The sequence below is a fragment of the Anolis sagrei genome, chromosome 4 (genome assembly GCF_037176765.1).
Source record: "Anolis sagrei isolate rAnoSag1 chromosome 4, rAnoSag1.mat, whole genome shotgun sequence".
NCBI classification, from domain to species: Eukaryota; Metazoa; Chordata; class Lepidosauria; order Squamata; family Dactyloidae; genus Anolis; species Anolis sagrei.
In genome coordinates this window covers 166813598-166831373 of record NC_090024.1, presented here as the reverse complement: position 1 = coordinate 166831373, position 17776 = coordinate 166813598, and the positions used below count along the sequence as shown (strand labels likewise).

At 38.3% G+C, this 17776-nt stretch overlaps 1 protein-coding gene across 2 annotated transcripts in view; it reads left to right on the top strand.

Moving 5' to 3' along the window:
• ALG6 (ALG6 alpha-1,3-glucosyltransferase) overlaps nucleotides 1-11754 on the top strand; it is a 33506-nt gene extending 21752 nt beyond the window's left edge. For both annotated transcript variants that reach the window (XM_067467855.1, XM_067467854.1), the window contains 10 exons: nucleotides 1673-1755; nucleotides 2324-2392; nucleotides 3987-4168; nucleotides 4678-4813; nucleotides 6488-6573; nucleotides 6944-7028; nucleotides 8426-8496; nucleotides 9167-9235; nucleotides 9377-9575; nucleotides 11282-11754. In XM_067467855.1, coding sequence (XP_067323956.1) covers nucleotides 1673-1755; nucleotides 2324-2392; nucleotides 3987-4168; nucleotides 4678-4813; nucleotides 6488-6573; nucleotides 6944-7028; nucleotides 8426-8496; nucleotides 9167-9235; nucleotides 9377-9575; nucleotides 11282-11479 — 1178 coding nt within the window. In that variant the 3' untranslated portion in view covers nucleotides 11480-11754. The remainder of the gene's footprint in view (nucleotides 1-1672; nucleotides 1756-2323; nucleotides 2393-3986; nucleotides 4169-4677; nucleotides 4814-6487; nucleotides 6574-6943; nucleotides 7029-8425; nucleotides 8497-9166; nucleotides 9236-9376; nucleotides 9576-11281) is intronic.
• The last annotated feature ends 6022 nt before the right edge of the window (nucleotides 11755-17776 follow it).

The following is a 17776-nucleotide window of genomic DNA, read 5'->3' as shown; positions in this document are numbered from 1 at the left end:
CACTGGCTGCCAGTCTGTTAACTGGGAACAATTCAAAGTGCTGTCTATGACCTTTCAAGCCTGTTCAGGTCCAGGCTATTTGACCAACCACATCCCCTTGTACGAACCTGCCTGAGCCCTGTGATCTTTAGGAGAGGCCCTTCTCTTAGTCCCACCTCCATCTCAAGCTCGGTTGGTGGGAACGAGAGTGGGTGGCTGTCCCTCGACTCTGGAACTCCCTGCCCAGGGAAGTCAGAACGGCCCCTCCCTGCTGTCCTTTTGGCGGCAGGCTAAAACTTTTTTTATTCAAACAGGCATTTAAAGATGGTGTTCAAGATCTACTCAGGGGGTGCTGTGGTTTTTAACTTTTAATATGTTTTGATGAGCTTTATCATTTTCGGAAGTGTACTAATTGATAATTAGTAGATTGGCATGAGTGAAGGAGAAGGGGAAAAGAACACCAGTACTGCAAGAGTTATTAGCAGACATGCCAAACAACCCATTTATTAGTTTATGTTCAGTCATCCTCTGCTTCATAGGACTGAGTGGAGACCCGAACGATGTGTCAACATCTTCCTTATTGCTGATTATCCTGGGGAGAATCAGCCACTCCTCCACACCACCTCTTACGTTGGCCACAAACATTTCCATCTGGTCTCCAGTAATTGATTACATTTTAAAAATCACTAGAACCAAATTACCCTTGAAATGGTCTTTAATAATGTTCAAATCAACACGCTTGACAAACCATTGATGTACAAACTAAGAAAATGGATAGACATTCTTTTAACAATAGCCATTAAACTAGTGCATCAAGGTTACAAAATCCAATACAGTTAAATGTTGACCATTAGTTTTATACATTTCAGAAAATTCTCTCTCTGTGGATTGCACACACAGATGATAAACTCTGCCAGAGAATTTTTTTAAAAGGAGACTTATGGCTGATTCAGGCACCATGGTTTGACATTACATAAATGGGCCTTGAAGCATGGAAATGAGCATTGGATTGCCCTCTCCTTCATCTGCTCCTTTTCCACAATTCCTTTACATACTATACTTCATCCTTTTGTCCAGTCTGGGGAAACTATAATTTGCCTAGACTATCATTTGCCCACAGATCAGCATAGATTGCTGTTTTGTTTAAGTAACATTTTATCTTGGTCCTTCCAAAATGAATCACGCCAAAGAGATTCCAGCAGCCTAGTTTTGCTCAGAAGTGTTTGAATTGCACTTGTCATTCCCTTTCAGTGTTGGTACCAATCCTGTTGAGAACTTAGGGAAAGGGAAAATTGGAGCAACAGAATGAGATGTGGCATCCTTTTCATGCCTACAGCATTTTATAGTATAGGTTTCATCGCCAATGGAGGATCTGGTGACTTTAATAAATAGCAATGTCTGTGTTCTCTTGAGACAACAAGATCTCTTAGAAGTATGTTTTCATCAAGGCATGAGTATATGAGTAGTCTAACATTTGCATGTAAATTGAAGACTATGCCTGAGACAATGACACGTAGAAGTCATGTGTATTTTGTATTTTAAATCAGTCAAATGTGTGTTAAAACTGAAAACAGTAAAGAGACAATACAGTGAACAACAAGTTGACAGGTGACAAAATAGGAAGCAAGATAAACAAAAGAATATACTGATTAAAAACTGTCCACTTGAATTTTATAAATAATTTGTTTTGCAGTTCTTGTTGCAGATTTGCTGATTTATATACCAGCAGTAGTCTTATACTGCTATTATTTAAAAGACACATCAAACAACAAAAAGGTTGGTAGCTTTTTTCTCCAATTGTGAGTAAAATTATTTCATCCAGGGTGAATATCAGAAGTGTACTAATATAAAACTATAGCATCAAAAATACTCCCTGTTGATTTAAAATAGATAACAATAAGCATTTATTAGTGTTTAAGCACAATAAATTAACAGCAATTATTAATAGAACCAATAATACAAGATATAATTGAGCTTTTGGGGCAAATTATATATATTATCTAATACAATTCCAAATATATTTACTCAGAAGTAAATTCAATGCTATTTAATTTAGTATAATTTACTGCCTTGTATGTTTGCATAGTATTGCAACATTTTAACGTTTATATATCATACATATTTGTACTCCTAAATTTTACCATCAGTAATAATTTTAATTTAATTGGAGTTTGACAAGTAACACAAGTGATGTGCTGAGCTTTAGCGTTGTCTTAGTTTCGTCTTTTCAAATGGCAAAGTGTATAGTATGCTACCAGTTACTGTAGGTACTCTTCCTAGGGCACAAAGCTATTAAAATTAATTGTTTGCAAATGTTTCATTGTCTTTTTTCTTTCTTTCCCAGATTTCTATTGCTCTCTGCATATTGCTTTATCCAGGCCTCATTTTGATTGATTATGGACATTTTCAGTATCCTTGAATATTATGTGAAACCAGGCCATTATATTTTTTTCCTAAATCCAGCGTTAGGGAATGGCAATGATAAACAATTATTTTCAGGCATTTTCAGGTTTATATTTTCTGGGGTGTTTTGGAAGAGAATTGATGTAGACTTGGGATTGCAAAGAAGAGGTTGGGATTCACACATCCTTGGTCTAACCCACAGGTTGTTTCTCAACCTATGGGTCCCAAGATGTTTTGGCCTACAACTCCCAGAAATCCTAGCCACTTTACTAGCTGTTAGGATTTCTGGGAGTTGAAAGCCAAAACATCTGGGAACCCACAGGTAGAGAACCACTAGTTTAACCCAACATGATAGAGCACTTTGAATGGAAGTACTTATCTCAAGGTAGGTAATATGTGACTCACCTAATGCTTTTGGTCTGAAACTCCCACTATACTTCATAATTCACTCTGTTGGCTAGGGCTCCCAGTGAGGTTCATTTTCAGTTAAGTGGTACAGAATGTAGCCTTAGGTTAAGCACAAGATGGCAATCTTTTGTATACGCTGACATGGGATTAAGCAGATTTACATTTTTTCAAATATTTTCATGGCATGGTTAGATAAATTCATGAATACTGAGTCTGCAGTACAGAGGGCTAACTGCATAATTTTGATCTTATATTGTTTATTGCATGGAATGTGTTGTTAAACATTTGTTCAAACAGATAAGCAGATGGTATAAATATGTATCCAATTTTTTATTAACATACACATTTTTCTCTAGATGATAAATGCCCAAGTTGTGTGAAAGAGTCATCAAAGGAGTGATGTGTGGTTTCCGGGCTATATTGCCATATTGTAGCAGCATTTTCTCCTGACGTTTTGAAGATCCTCTGAAGATGCCAGCCACAGATATAGGCAAACCATCAGGAGAAAATGCTGCTAGAACACAGCCACACAACACTCCAGTGAGTCCGGCCATGAAAGCCTTCAACAATACAGAGCTTTAGCACAAGATAACTAAGTTTTATCTCTTAAGATTGCCACAAAATACAGGTCCATGGAGGCAATTTTTAGGATCTTGTATGCATTTTGTGTATATTATAGTAATTTATGGAACATTAGTTAAGCTACATGTCATCATGATAGTTACAGCTATATGAGTAAACAGTTTTCTTTAAATGTTTCCAAGCAATGCAGAATCTACTTTATTGACATTGCTTTCCTTGGTGCTGCAATATTGTCATGCAAGGATGGACAGTGCAACTGCTTCAGGCTCCATAATGTAGCCAAAATTAAGTATTTTGATATTATCTTGTTTTATTGTGAAAATTATTTGTTGTTGGGCGCCTTTCCATAATTTCCAACTTATCGTGACTCTAAAAGGAATCTGTCATGGGATTTTCTCTGGCCGAGAGTGTACGACTTGCTCAAGGTCAGCCAGTGGGTTTCATCGTCCGAGTTGAAAATCAAACCCTGGTCTCCAGAGCTGTAGTTCAGTGCTAAAATTGCAATACCCCAATATTGCTGAATTTAGTAACATCAAAAGACCACTTGAAGTATTATCTTGATGCCATTTATTTTTAACAACCACACTTTTGTCCTTAACATTAAAATCATGTATAATTCCGTGAGCCTTGGTTTTGCTTTGTGGGGAGTACTTTTCCTCTCCTACGATTTGGATGTTTGGGGTGCAATAGCATTTTGCCTTGCTCTTAACTACAAACAAATGGAGCTCTACCACTCCCTGCCTTTCTTCTGCTATCTCTTGGGAAAGTGCTTCAAAAAAGGCCTGATGGGGAAAGGGTGAGTGTCTTTAAAATTTGACATCCAGAAAATGGCCCTGGAATGCATTTAGGCAGCTTTGCCTTGGGAATTTGTGCATGTCTTCCATTTCTCGATTAAGCTTTTGGAGAAGGGATTCATGTCATTATAATTCTTTACTCCTCCCTCCCCCGGTAGAGCGTGTTTCTCCTAAGTCATTAAATAACATACTAAATAGTTTAAAGAGTGTCTGTAGTGTATCAAAATACACACAACTATCTTTTCTCTTCAACACCTGTCATTACTTAAGCACAGGTCACAAATGGGCACCCAGATTTAGAAGATAAGAGTTTAGCATAGCTTTTCTAAAAAAACATTTAACAGTTTTATCCTGGAGATCCTGTTGGTGGATTTCCTATTTTAGATTATCTACTTCCTATTTGTTTTCAAGTCATCCCCAATTATGAAGGGCAGATATATATATTATATTCTTCTACTCTTTCTCGTGTTTCTTCTTTGGAGCTTGGATAAATGTATTCTTTTTCTTTCAGATTATTGTCGTTAATGAAGCTGGGGTTTACCGTAGTTATTTCCTTTGCTTTCTGTTGGCTCCCATTTTGCACGGACATAAGGCAAATTTTGCAAGTGCTCAGGAGGCTCTTTCCAGTTGATCGAGGTTTGTTTGAGGTATGCCTCATGCCCCCCTCTCCCTTTACAAGCTTCTTGTAAATGTTTTATATTTTTAGCTCCCTTGAGAAACCTTCACTTTGACCCTTAGGGATTTAATGTGGAAGATACACCAGAAGGCTAGTAATATGATCTGGCTTCTCCTACTGTCGTTTCTTGCCAGTTATTTAATCCAGCATTTAACCCCTAGCTCAGCTGGCATCTTCCAGGATAATACACAAATAGGCAACATTTATCCCATCGTCAGATCTATAGTTCAGTTGTACATATTTCCATTCCAGCAGATTCCACCGTAATTAACAATGCCCTTGCACCATATTAGCTATAGGATCTTTAAAAATGAATTAATTCCATCCCTGGCTTCCTGTTTTACTTTCCCAAGTAGCCATTAGATTTCTGTTCAAATGCTTCATGTTTTAAAATGCATTAAAAGTCCTGATGTGCTGTAAGGAAAAGTTGCAACTTACATTGCTGAGCAAAGCCTAAAGGTGTTGAGCATAAAGTCGATGGTTTTATTGCAGAGATGACATCTATTAACTGGTTTGCAACAGAGAGAGAGTGAGGGGGTGAGAAATAGTATTACAACTGTACAGCAGACCATCTTTTGAAAACCATTAACATCCACAGCAGAGATACTGGTACACTGGAGAAAAAATTAGGAACTTATTCCCCAGTTGTACATTAAGATGTTACACAAAGTGTGAAGTATATAGAAAATCATCAGCCAAAGAACTGTCAACCAATTTGGTTTGTTTACATGTCCATTTTAATGGGGTTATTAAGACACACTGGTGGGTTTTAACAGAGGTAAGTCTTGTGTTTTACAAGAAAGAATCCTCACAGAATTTATCCACGGTAGCTCAGGAATTGGGGTCTAATGTTAGCTGAAATATTTTTGGAGCTGGCAGAGGAATTACTGATTTGGATATTTATCTGGATAAGCAGAGAAACTGTCTACGTAAGCAATGCATAGTAAGTTTATACTGGGGTCCCTGTGTCAGGTTCTTTGAATTGGTTCCCATTTACAGAGATGCCTACAAATGTTGGTAGTTGTAAAGCGTTGCTGGCTATTAAGCAGGCATCTTATACGTTTGTGAGTGTTGCCAAGCACTTGTCACCTTCAGCAATTTTGCAGTGTGTGTTCTGTATACTTGTAAGCGTACAAGGAGGCTTGGCTCAGTTGTTGGTAGTAGCTTTCTTGCTGTTATGTCTACACAGCTGTGATCCAAGCAGCTGTTTAGGGATGAGTTTCATGAGCATGCTAGCTGTGTGGTTACAAATTTAATTTGGAAAGTGATCCTAGCACAACTGCTAATGTCTTTAGACTTCTTGATTTATTATAGGTTAACTCTGTCATTGCTAGCAACTAGCACGCTGAGCTATATATGTTCTTGTTACAGAATGTGGCAAAATTTAATGGGTTTATTTAATGATAAATGCCTGATTACAGGTTATTTTATTATATTCACAACCTATGTGTTCTCCTATTCAAGACTGTAGTTATCAATGTTTATTTTGGTCAGGTGTTTTTAGCCAAGATTTGGAACATTTTGAAACATTTGGATTTAATTGCAGCGTCAGATGTTCAGATATGTCGAAGGGCTTTTGCTAGTCAACATGTAAATAATGCCCACTAACAAAAACATTAATGCAACATGTTAAATATATTTTCAGGATAAAGTAGCCAATATTTGGTGTACCATAAGTGTCTTTTTCAAAATAAAGACAATTCTATCAGCAGAAACCCAATTTAAATTAAGGTAAGTAAGAACAGAAGTCTGAGCTAATATCAGTGTTAATGAAACTTTTGGGACAATTGTAAAAGGCTGTTTCACAGTGTAGTAACGTTACATTCAACCACTCGTGTACAAAGACGGATAATTTAAACAGTTTGTTGTTTCATTCTGTTTTTAAGAATAATTTATGAATGTACAAATTAGTAAATTGGACATAAGCATCATATTGTTTATTTCTCTGCAGAAAGTATAAAAGCTGATCCATACTAAAGTTATACGAGCTACCAGTAGTAACTGAGGTCTGATCCATGAACCCAGTATTATTAAAATCAACTGAATCTACTGTTATTGAAATCAACATTTTAATATCATACAATTGCTATTTTGCTTTCAGCTTGGTTTTAACATTCCTGGCCATACTTCCAAGCTGCATAAAATTAACTCTGCAGCCTTCTCATGGGGGATTTAAATACAGTCTGGTAAGTGTATGACAAAGCTCCTATATTTAAATGTAACCTTTGTAGTTTTATAATACAAAGGACATTTCTATCTTTCTCCTTTGCCACCCTTACTTTGCCTAAACAAAGGAAGTCTTGAAATTTTTTAAAAGGCAGATAAAAAGAATGGCAGTTCTAAGCATTAAGAATTATAGCAGGTTCAGTAATGTGAACTGTATGACAAGGACAACTTCTTGTCTGCTATCCCTAACCTTTACCTTTGTAGGTTAGTCTACGAAGTTTGTGAGAGACAATGTAGTGTGGTGGTCTGAGCACTGGATTGTGGAGACCAGAGCGCAAATCCCCACTCAGATATGTAAACTCATTGGCTGACCTTGGGCAAGTCACATTCTCTCAGCTTCAGAGGAAGGCAAAAGCAACCCCCTTTCAAACAAATATTGTAAGAAAAGCATGCAATAGGATCGCCTTAGAGTTGCCATAATCTGGAAACTTGAAGGCTCAACAATAATAAATGCACATTTCTCAAGCCAGTACTCGTGGTAGCATTCAGGATTGGTAGAACAATCCATAGTCCACGAGCTCTTAAACAAAATGACCCAAAAGCTCACTAATGTCTTATTGGTCACTGGTGCTGTTTCAGGATGGACCAGCCTGACTGACCCTTATTCTTGCTTGTCACACTAAAAAGTGTGGAATTAGTTGCAATTGTGTTGAGCCCTCAAATTGTGAAGCTACAGTCCTTCAGTTATAATTCTTAGCACGTCATGTCCACAGAGATTTAATTTTCAGTCACTTGGGGAAGAAGGTAAGATTAAGCTGATTCTGCTTACCACATGTACCAGTTGAGGATGGCATTTAGTTAACATAAGAGTTAGATAGTACTATATAGGCCATCTATTCCAACCACCTATTCAATAGAGGAAACAGAACTAAAATATTCTTAACAGGTGGCTGTTCAGTCACTACTTGAAGACCTCCATTAAGGGAGAGTGGCCCATTCTTCCTAGATAATTGCTTCTGTTGCTCTTTCTGTCAGTATGTTTCTCTTAATGTGCAACTGAACTCAATCTACCTACCACAAAGCATCTTTGATGATGTCTAAGTTCCTGAAAACTGGACAGGGATTTTGGCATCTTTGAATATGTCAATTTCTTAGAAAGTGGGCAGGGTCTTTGGGAAGGTGAGGTATATATAGTAGGAATCATTTACGTCAAATAATTCCTGGTATTTTTGGCAAAAGATCTGGAATGTACTATTACTTTAAGAGCAACATAATTTTATTTAGTTTCTCTCTTTCCCCTTTTACAGGCCTGGGATGGCCACTGTAGTTGAACAGCACAAACGTACCCCCACAATGGGAAATATGAGCAGTTCTTTTTGTATCACATATTAATACTGGTTAATTTTCTTTTTAAAAGGTTTGCTGTGCATTATCCTTCTTTCTGTTTTCATTCCAAGTGCACGAAAAGTCTATTCTTCTGGTTTCAATGTAAGTGATATTCCGTACTTGGATGGCATTTGCACCATTATCTAGAAGCAGGTCATGAGAGTTGATCCAAAATTATGTTTTAATGCCTGTGTGAGGGCATATTTTGGACTAGTATATTCTTAAATCTTGGAGTAGTCTCACTTTCTATCAAGAATGTGAAAGCAGCTTAGGAAATAGCAAAATACTACATTTTCTTAGTTCCACAAAATCTGGGACATATAAAGTAAGGTTTGTTCAAGAGTGACTAGGTTCCTGTATCATAATGCTAGGATTTACTTAATACATAGTCTATTTTTGACTCAATGGGTGATTGCAGATTGGCATTATGTAAGGTTTATGTCAAGACCCCAAATAAATAATTTGGACTCTGCATTTGAGGGAGTCTGCAAAATCTGCTCACATGAAATACAATGAATACGTGTCATAGATTATTACTGAGAGTATGTTGCAATATGGCAAAAATGGTGTTCCCTTACCCCAAGTTTCCCTCACCTAAGATTTTTTTCCCCACTCCTGCAAATCGACATTTCTCTAGGTATCCCAACACCTCCCTCTTGTGAAGGTATTCTCTTGTGTTAACACCTTACTTATCAATAGCTCCTTACCCACTGTAGTGAGAGTGATAAAACAATATATATAATTCTTATATTCTTTATATTTTCCCCTATAGACCAGTCTGCTTACTTATAAATGAAATCCCCTTTATGTCTGCATGGTTTTTGCTCGTTTCAACATTTAGGTAAGTTACATCGTTACTATCTCTAAATCATTCTTCCCAATTTGAGTTTGCTGAGCAATTTTTGAGATCTGTTCTTATCACTAGTTGTTGGGTATGCAACCTTGAAATAAAGTACATTAATTCATGTCTCTTTTTCAACAGCATGCTACCACTTCTCCTGAAGGATGGCCTGCTTTTTTCTTATATTGTGACAACACTGGCTTTTCTCATGGTGTGTGGAGCTTCTTTTTCAATACTTGAAAAGACCTCTGAAGCTGATCTGAAGCTGAAAATGTTTTCCGCTTCTATTAGAAATTACATTCCTTGGTTTAAAATATTCCCAAAGACTATGAAATATTTGGTGAGTAACTCTTAGAATAATATTGTCCTATTTATGCCTTAGTGCTACTTTGGCGAAGGGATAAATGTATACTTTGCTTTTTTCTTGATGTAATATTAAGCATAATCTGAATTTGTTGAGGTCTTGCTGCCTCCCATGCCATATCTATACTCTTGCCTCATTGGAAAAGGTAAGTACCAAAAGGATGAACTGAATTATATTCACCAATTCCAATCCAAAAGCAGAGGTGTGAATAAAGACAATGGCTTCTTAGCAATCTATATATATTAATATAAGAGCTACTGCACATACAGGTTGAGTCTCCCTTATCCAAAATATTAAATCCTCCCCAAATCTATTTTTTTCTGCCATTTGTCCACTTATGCCTTTGGGGAAAGGGAGCTATTCACATGCCTAGCACGGGCTGAGTTTATCCTTTAAGAGCCCGGATGAGTGAAAAGAAGAGGGGGAGGCAGCGGAGTAATTTGCCAGCATGAGGCACCTGTAAAAAAGGCACCCCATATGTTTCTGCATTCCCCTTTCTGCCTGAATGGTGGGCTGTGGTGGGGAGGATGTCCTGGAAATGTCCATGGGTGCGGAGCAACTCGATTTGCTACCGCCTGTATCTAGCACAGAGAGGATGAAAGACTGATGAGAGGAAGATTTCCCCTCCTTTCCTGTTAACTTTGCTAAAAGAGCAGAAAGCATACGCATATCTTCTCTTTCACCTGTTGGGATTCCCTCAGTGGTGATGTAAGGACTCCGGGGGGGGGGGGGGGGGCTGGATATATGACCAACACCATTTCCCCCATCCTTTGTTCACTATGTATAAGAAAATACAGTTATTCCAAAAAAAGTCCAAAATATGAAAAAAGTTCTGGCATTTTGGATAAAAGAAACTCAACCCGTGTAACAAATTGCATCTCATCAGTTTTGAATCAATTAAAAGCAACTTTTGGTGAGCTACTTCATTACTTTCACATATCAATTATGTCAGCACTGACTGACTGCTGTAAATATCTGAATCCATGAAAGCTCATTCTAAAATAAAAGAAAATAGTCTTAAAGCTGCAATCACATTTCCCTTTTTCCTCTGCTTTCCTTCCTTTTGTCTTGCAAGAGACTAACACTGCCCACCTCACTGAAATTTTTAAAAAGTAAGTTTGTTTTCTTCTTTATTAAAAAAAAAAAGGAGAAATGTACCTACGAGCCAGACATTATATAGATTATATAGAAAGTTGAAAGGCAGATCAAAATTGAAGAAGCTGTATCAGTGGCAAGGCAAGACAGAAGAAACACAGGAAAGAGAGTTCCTTATTTCTGGAATTGGTGTGAAGAGATATAGCCCAAATTATCGTGCATTGTTCCTCTATACCATACAGAGAATTGCTGGAAAAGCAGTTCTTCTAGGCAGTATCTAACACTTCAGAATTGTAACCATTCAAGTTGAAAGAGTCAATTTTCAAGGTACTTCAGTATTGACTGTGAGGTATATCATGAGCTTTGCCAATAATAGACGTTGTTTTCCTTTTTGAAATTCTTCAGCTACTTAGTATGACTGCGTTTACATCAACTTTGGCAACCGATGCATAAGATGTCAAGCTTAGAGACACTTCTATTTACTGAAATATCTTCCATCATGAAAATGGGGGACTTAACAATGAAGCTACTCATTGGGCGTTGTAAATCAGTAGTAACCAATGTACCTTTCTCTCTCCTTCTTTCAGTTTCTGGTTTCAATAACTGTGATGTGCATCCTGACTTTAATGAGTGCCACACTGGATCCTCCACAGAAGCTGCCAGATTTATTTCCTCTAACTGTCTCTGTTGTATCCTGCTTGCACTTTCTATTCTTCTTGCTATATTTTAATGTCATTGCAATATGGAAATCAAAAAGTAGCCCAAATCTGAAAAAAACCAATTAGTTTGAACCAACCTGCAAAACTGATGGCTAATATTTTAAATATTGGAACTCTTCAGTTGCTTCCTTGTTTTATGTATTTTCTGTGGAAACCCAGACTCAAAATGTTTACAATTAATTTTGTGCTGTTTCAAGAATGCAAATAGCCATACCTCTAAATGGTTAGAAATGAGCTCTCTGCAGTATGTATGCAATAAAAAAGTAATACGTGATTTGTTCAAAAGAAAAAGCTACTCATATTTTTATATGAAAATAATAAAGGAACGACTTCTCAACCTCTTCTGGTTTTAAGCAAAATCTCCACATTTAATTTAAAGATAGGCGTATCAGTATAGGTGCTTTTTTTTAAAAAAAGAACAGCACTGAATACAAAACTATATGTTAGAGCAATCACTCATGTCTGTTGCCACTAAACGCTGTTTCTTACAGCCTATTTGATTACATGCATTAAGTTGCCTTGTTCAATATTTCATTATCCTTCATGTGATATGCTTAAAATCATCAAGGTCACTGCACTAATATTCATGATTCAGTGTCATGGTTCATGCTTACATGACAGTCTTATTTCAGCATTAACCTCTATACTAGCCGAAGTCCATAACTAGAGTTCCAAGCTGCTGTCATCGCTAACATTTTTTATATGTATCAACACATAAGCTTTACTGTCATGGAGATCTACAAATTTTACAGCCACAGTAACATTCTCTGCCTTTATATATACTTATACTAACCTAGCACTTATATGTTTCCAGAACAGCAGATTACTAAGATCCTGAAGTCAAGTTGTTTACCACTCTTAGGTAATCCTTCGGAAATTTCATACAATGAAAATATACCTTCTAAGTATACAAAGCAACTGTTCCATCTGGAATTCTTTGGCATCTTACAGCTTTCTCTATAGCAGTATGTCCCACAGGGTTGCCTTTACACAATGTTAAAAAAAAAGCCAAAGCAAATCCTGACAGCTGCTTGTGGATTACTTGAAATGATCTCTTTATAAGGCACATGAATAAGTAGCTAATTGTTTCTACCCAAAGGTTCATGTTCAGTACAACTTCTCTTTCATTATATGGTCATTTTAACATTCAGTTATCTTTTATGAATTGGGTCATGACTGATTGGTTGCCATGTTGCAGCACAGTATTTTAAGCATCAAGGCAATCAACATTTTATTCAGTACAGGCAGGACAACTCCACACAGTGTATTACTTTCTGCTGGTCTGAAAATATATGTATTGATAAAAGACAAATGTATAAAAAATACAGTCATAAAAGCAGCGTAAATGTAAATTTGTTTCCACACACAATGCAGATTAATCTCAACGTAATTTGTTGTGAAGTGCTGAGGATTTGGTATCCCAAGCTTGGAAAATCCAACATCCTGGATGCAGGATGTCATAAATTACTATACACATTAATGTATTTCTTTCCCTCTACTTTGCCCCCAATCCTTTATTAAAACAGTGAAGTACAGATGTAAATCAAAATCATGTAAATCACAGGGACTGGATATTTAGAAGTTTGGCTTGAGGTAAATATCCAGTCCCTGTTGTAACACAGTACATAATTTCTTGAATTAAATTGCAGAAAATTCTAAACCAGAGTTATCCAAACTAAGGCCTGTGGGCCACATCCAACCACTTAAGGTCTTTTTCCCGGCTCTTGCAGCTGCCATCACGTGTGCACACTGCACGGCCAGTGCACACATGCATGTGGCAGTGGCAGTGAGGGTAAGTGAAGGATAGCAGGCATGGCAGTGGCAAGGGAATGTGTACGCCAGCGTGTGTGTGGCATGGCTGCTGCACATACAACTGATGCATGCACAACACGCACAGGCACGCATACAATGAAAGTCTGGCCCCGAAACAGTTTGAGGGTCCGTGAACCAGCCCTGCACATAGAGTTGGGGATTCCCTGTTCTACACAAATTTAAATAAGAATTATATATTTAGGAATTTTTCAATATGCATCTATTCAAACGTATATGCCATGTACAGTGCTATTTTCTTTGAATATATGTTTTCAGCCTGCAAACTTTAGCCTTGCCTATCAGTCCAGCAAAGGTGAAGTGTGCCAAAGGATTATGAACTCTTGTATATAAAAGGTTGCTGCCTATTTAGTTCCGAATACTAGATGTCTATATCTAGCACACAGTTCCCAATATTTGATCTGAGACTATGCACACTATGCCAAGCAGATGGTTGGCACCATCAGCTTTCCCTTGTGCTATCACCTCTTTATTGGGTGTGGCCTGAATCCAGCCAAACTATGCTCAGCATTGACCATCTGTTCAATGGCTAGTTGTTGCTCAGATTTGTGTGAAAGAGTGCATACAGTTGTCTCTAGATTGAAGCCCCAGCGTTCCTACAGAATAAAGATTTATTATTTATGGGAAGAGGTATTATGTGTTAGATGCATCATGTTATAACATATAAAAAAGTGAATTTGTTCCTAAGCTGTGAGTTAGATCTTGAGGTGTCCTGCAAGTGTGAGTAGGCAGGGAGTGGCAACACCCTAACTCATTTTTGTTTTGGCAAAAGTTTAACAGCTTTTCTGTAAAAAGATTCATTTCAGTGAAAACAGTCAAAGTCACAAACATCTTCATTCAACTCGCATGTACTTCAATAATTAACATATTGTGGTTGGCATCCAGTTAATGGCAAATTAAGTGTAAATTAATCCATATGTTTCTGTATGTCTCTATTGTGGTGGTTGGCATTTTACGTTTTCCTATGCAAATGACCAAAAAGGAGAACTGTCCCCCTTGCCAGATGCACAATGATTACAGTCAGTCCTCCATATTGACAACAGAGTAATGCTTCGAGACCCTAAACATTCCTAGTGAGACTACTTCTCAGGATATTAGTAGGTCCTCCAGCACAATTCTATGGTCCACTTCTGGAAAACTTTGACTATAGAGTCACAGTGAGGGACCTAGAGAAATGTTCTCTCAGGTAAACGCAATAATGGCTTATTTGCATTTTCCTGGAAATGTCCTGCAACCCTAACTCTAGCAAATATACACCATCTGCTGAGACCTCAGGAGGATCCTATCAAATCTCATCAAATGAGTGGCTTTAAGCACAGACATAGTCAAACTTCAACTTTATACATGTTTTGTTCATAAGCATGCAGCTACATTTTATTTCTTTTGCCAGATCCCTTACCAGTTACCACACTTATTTACCGTGCCATTTGTCATACTACTTCCCAAAATAATAAAACATCAAGTGAGTTATAGGATGCTCCAGCACAAAAGATATCAGTAAATTTCCATTTGAAAGTCACTTTCTGCATCCAAACTTCTGTTTTATTGATTCAAGACTTAAAAGGGTGTGTGTGAGTGTAACAATGATGTCAAGACTTTAATTGACTACTTGAAAGGCTACATCTGAAAGCTCTCACATTTATCTTATTAAGCAACAGAAAGCCTAACTCTGTTCTGCTGCTGTGCTTGGAACTCTTCCTTGTGAGGGTTTGTCACAAGAGATCCAGAAAAAAGCAGCAACTTTAATCTGGTTGAGACCTCACTTTGCTTCCTGTCACCCAAGGCTTTAGCCACTGATGGAAAGAGCTACCAAATTCTGTCATATTTTCAAGAACAATTTTAGTCTGTGGAATATCCAATCACCAAGCTCCCGGTGGCGCAATGGGTTAAACCCTTGTGCCGGGAGGACTGAAGACCAACAGGTAGCAGGTTCGAATCCGGGGAGAGCGTGGATAAGCTCCCTCTGTCAGCTCCGGCTTCCCATGCGGGGACATGAGAGAAGCCTCCCACAAGGATTATAAAACAGCAAAACATCCGGGCGTTCCCTGGGCAACGTCCATGCAGACGGCCAATTCTCTCACACCAGAAGCAACTTGCAGTTTCTCAAGTCATTCTTGACATGGAAAAAAAAATCCAATCACTGCAAAAACAGTCTTCATAGTGCATAATTTTAGATTGTGGAATGCACATTCACTGCAGAGAACTCCAATAAAATCTTCTAGGAAGCCAAGACACTGCAATAATCTTCCAAGGGAAAGAATGAGCAAGGCAGGGCAACCGTCTCACGTTTCCATTAGCCCTTTCCCCCAATGTAGTAATTGGAAGACTATAGCAAGTGTTCTGTGGCATACAAAAACATTAGTTTTATGCGTATCTCTCTACTTTGTCCTTCAGATGGCCTTCAAGGGTGCTAAAGTGAGAGTTATCCGATCCACCTTATCTTGAACTAGGAAATGGTTCTTAACAGACCCAGCTGTTTTCAAAAAGGGGAAAAGCTTAGTACAAGTGGCCCTGAAGCAGTAACTGCTTTAATAGCCTTGGACTGCCTGCAACAGTATGTGTTTCATGGAGACCAGTGAGACTTACTTATGCCCAGACATGTTTAGAATTAAATTATACAAACAAATGAAAAAGAAAAGCTGTCATCACTCACAGTGGCATATAAAACTCTTTGGAAATGCACCAGTGAAAATGATCAGTACCCAACTCCAAATACCTCATGTTCCACCCTTTTTTCCTTTGAAGAACATGCCCCTGGAGATACTTACTTGGAGGTATCTAGCACTGATTCCTTTGAATTATAACCTTAAACCTCCATCTTTGACATTGAAATGCCAAAGTGAAAAATGAGCCTGTCCAGTAATCTGGTAATGTGAAATTATCCTTCTACAGTTTTGTTACATTAAAAACAACAGTTGTGGCCTTACGGAAGCAATAACTTATTTTAAAACCAGCTGATGATTTTCCTACAGAATCAAAAGATTACTGTCTGGCTGGGCGGGGGCGGGGAGACACTGACATTGCCAAAAGAAAATATGGAATTTAACGTCACTTAAACTGTCATGGTTCAATGCTACGGAATCCTGGGAATTGTAGTTTGGTGAGGCACCAGCCCTCTTCGGCAAAGGTTAAAGACTGTAAAACCACAACTCTCATGATTCCATAGCATTGAGCAATGGTAGTTACATTGGTGTCATACTGCATCAATTCTACCATCCAGATGCATCTGGAGTCTCCAGTTTTCTCCCCTGCCCCATGCTCTCATTGCTATTTTTACACTGTTTCAATGAATTTCCACAGAAGTGACTTTGAGGAGAGATTAAATAGTTGATGAGCAAAAAGAATGGGGAAATTTGCTTCCAAGGGTGGTTTAACTTTACTCACATTTTTCAATTAAACTTTATGATAAGGAAGGGCTTATATATATAAAAAAATCAAGCAGTACTCAATAATGGCTTGTGCATTTCGGCTGAACCTCAATCAGTTTCTGCTGGCTGGATTCAGGTAGATACCTATATCAGTTTTTATAGCTGGATAGCTGTTTTCGTTCTGGGGCCGAAAAATAGGGCTAGATTCGGCCCATTGGCAGAAATGGGGAACTTACAACCCTAACTCTTCCCGTTCCTGGGACCCTTTCCTTTTTTCTCTTCAAGGTTTCAGAAATGAGGTTAAGGAAGCACCCTATCCTGCCCATTATGGGGGGAGGGGGACTTCCCAGGCTCCTCTTCCCGTCTTTTTAGGCATTGTTTGTCCTTATACCCTTCATTAAGACCTGGATTAAAAACATCAGAGTTAAGATACCACTCTTTCTGTGATCCTTTCCCTTCTGTCTGTAGAGGAGACCGCGTTTAACACTTCATTAAAGCTGTTTCTTTCTAGTCTAGAGGAGACAGGCCGTAGGCATGCATTCTCCCTGCATGCAACTTTCCAAGACATTTAAGGAAGTTTCCCACTTCCCAGGGAAGAAAGAGCCATTGACCTGGAGCTATCTCTCTGGACTTCCTTTAAAAAACACTCTCTTCTCTCTTGACTTGCACTGCAAGCCCTGGCTGGAAGGGTGCCCCCCCCCCCATGCCTTTCTGCTTCAGGTTTAATTATTCTACTCTATAGAAGAGGTAACTAGGTGGTAGTTGTTTTCTGAGAATTAGGCTTTTCTTTTTGTTCGTTGCGATAATAATAATAATCTTTGAGAAGTTTTTTTTGAAGGAGAGGAGAAAAATAAGCTAAAAGAGACTTTCCAAGGCCCCAAACGCATGCACGCACCCCATCCACCCGTTCTGCACACTCCCAAATCCCAGTCAGTTCCGCTAATGATAAGAATCTAGAAAATAAAGGAAAATCAAAAAGATTCAAGAGAGGCCAAGCCAAGGAGGAGCCGTGATCAGCTGTTACGTGGTCCTGTTACGGACAGAAATCCGTGACGGCTGGGCCCTTGCCATTACAGCCACCAGGCCAAGCCAAAGAAGCCACATTAGCCGAAGGAAAACAGCTAAAATGGATCTGCACACAAGCCTACTCAATACCACTTGCTTT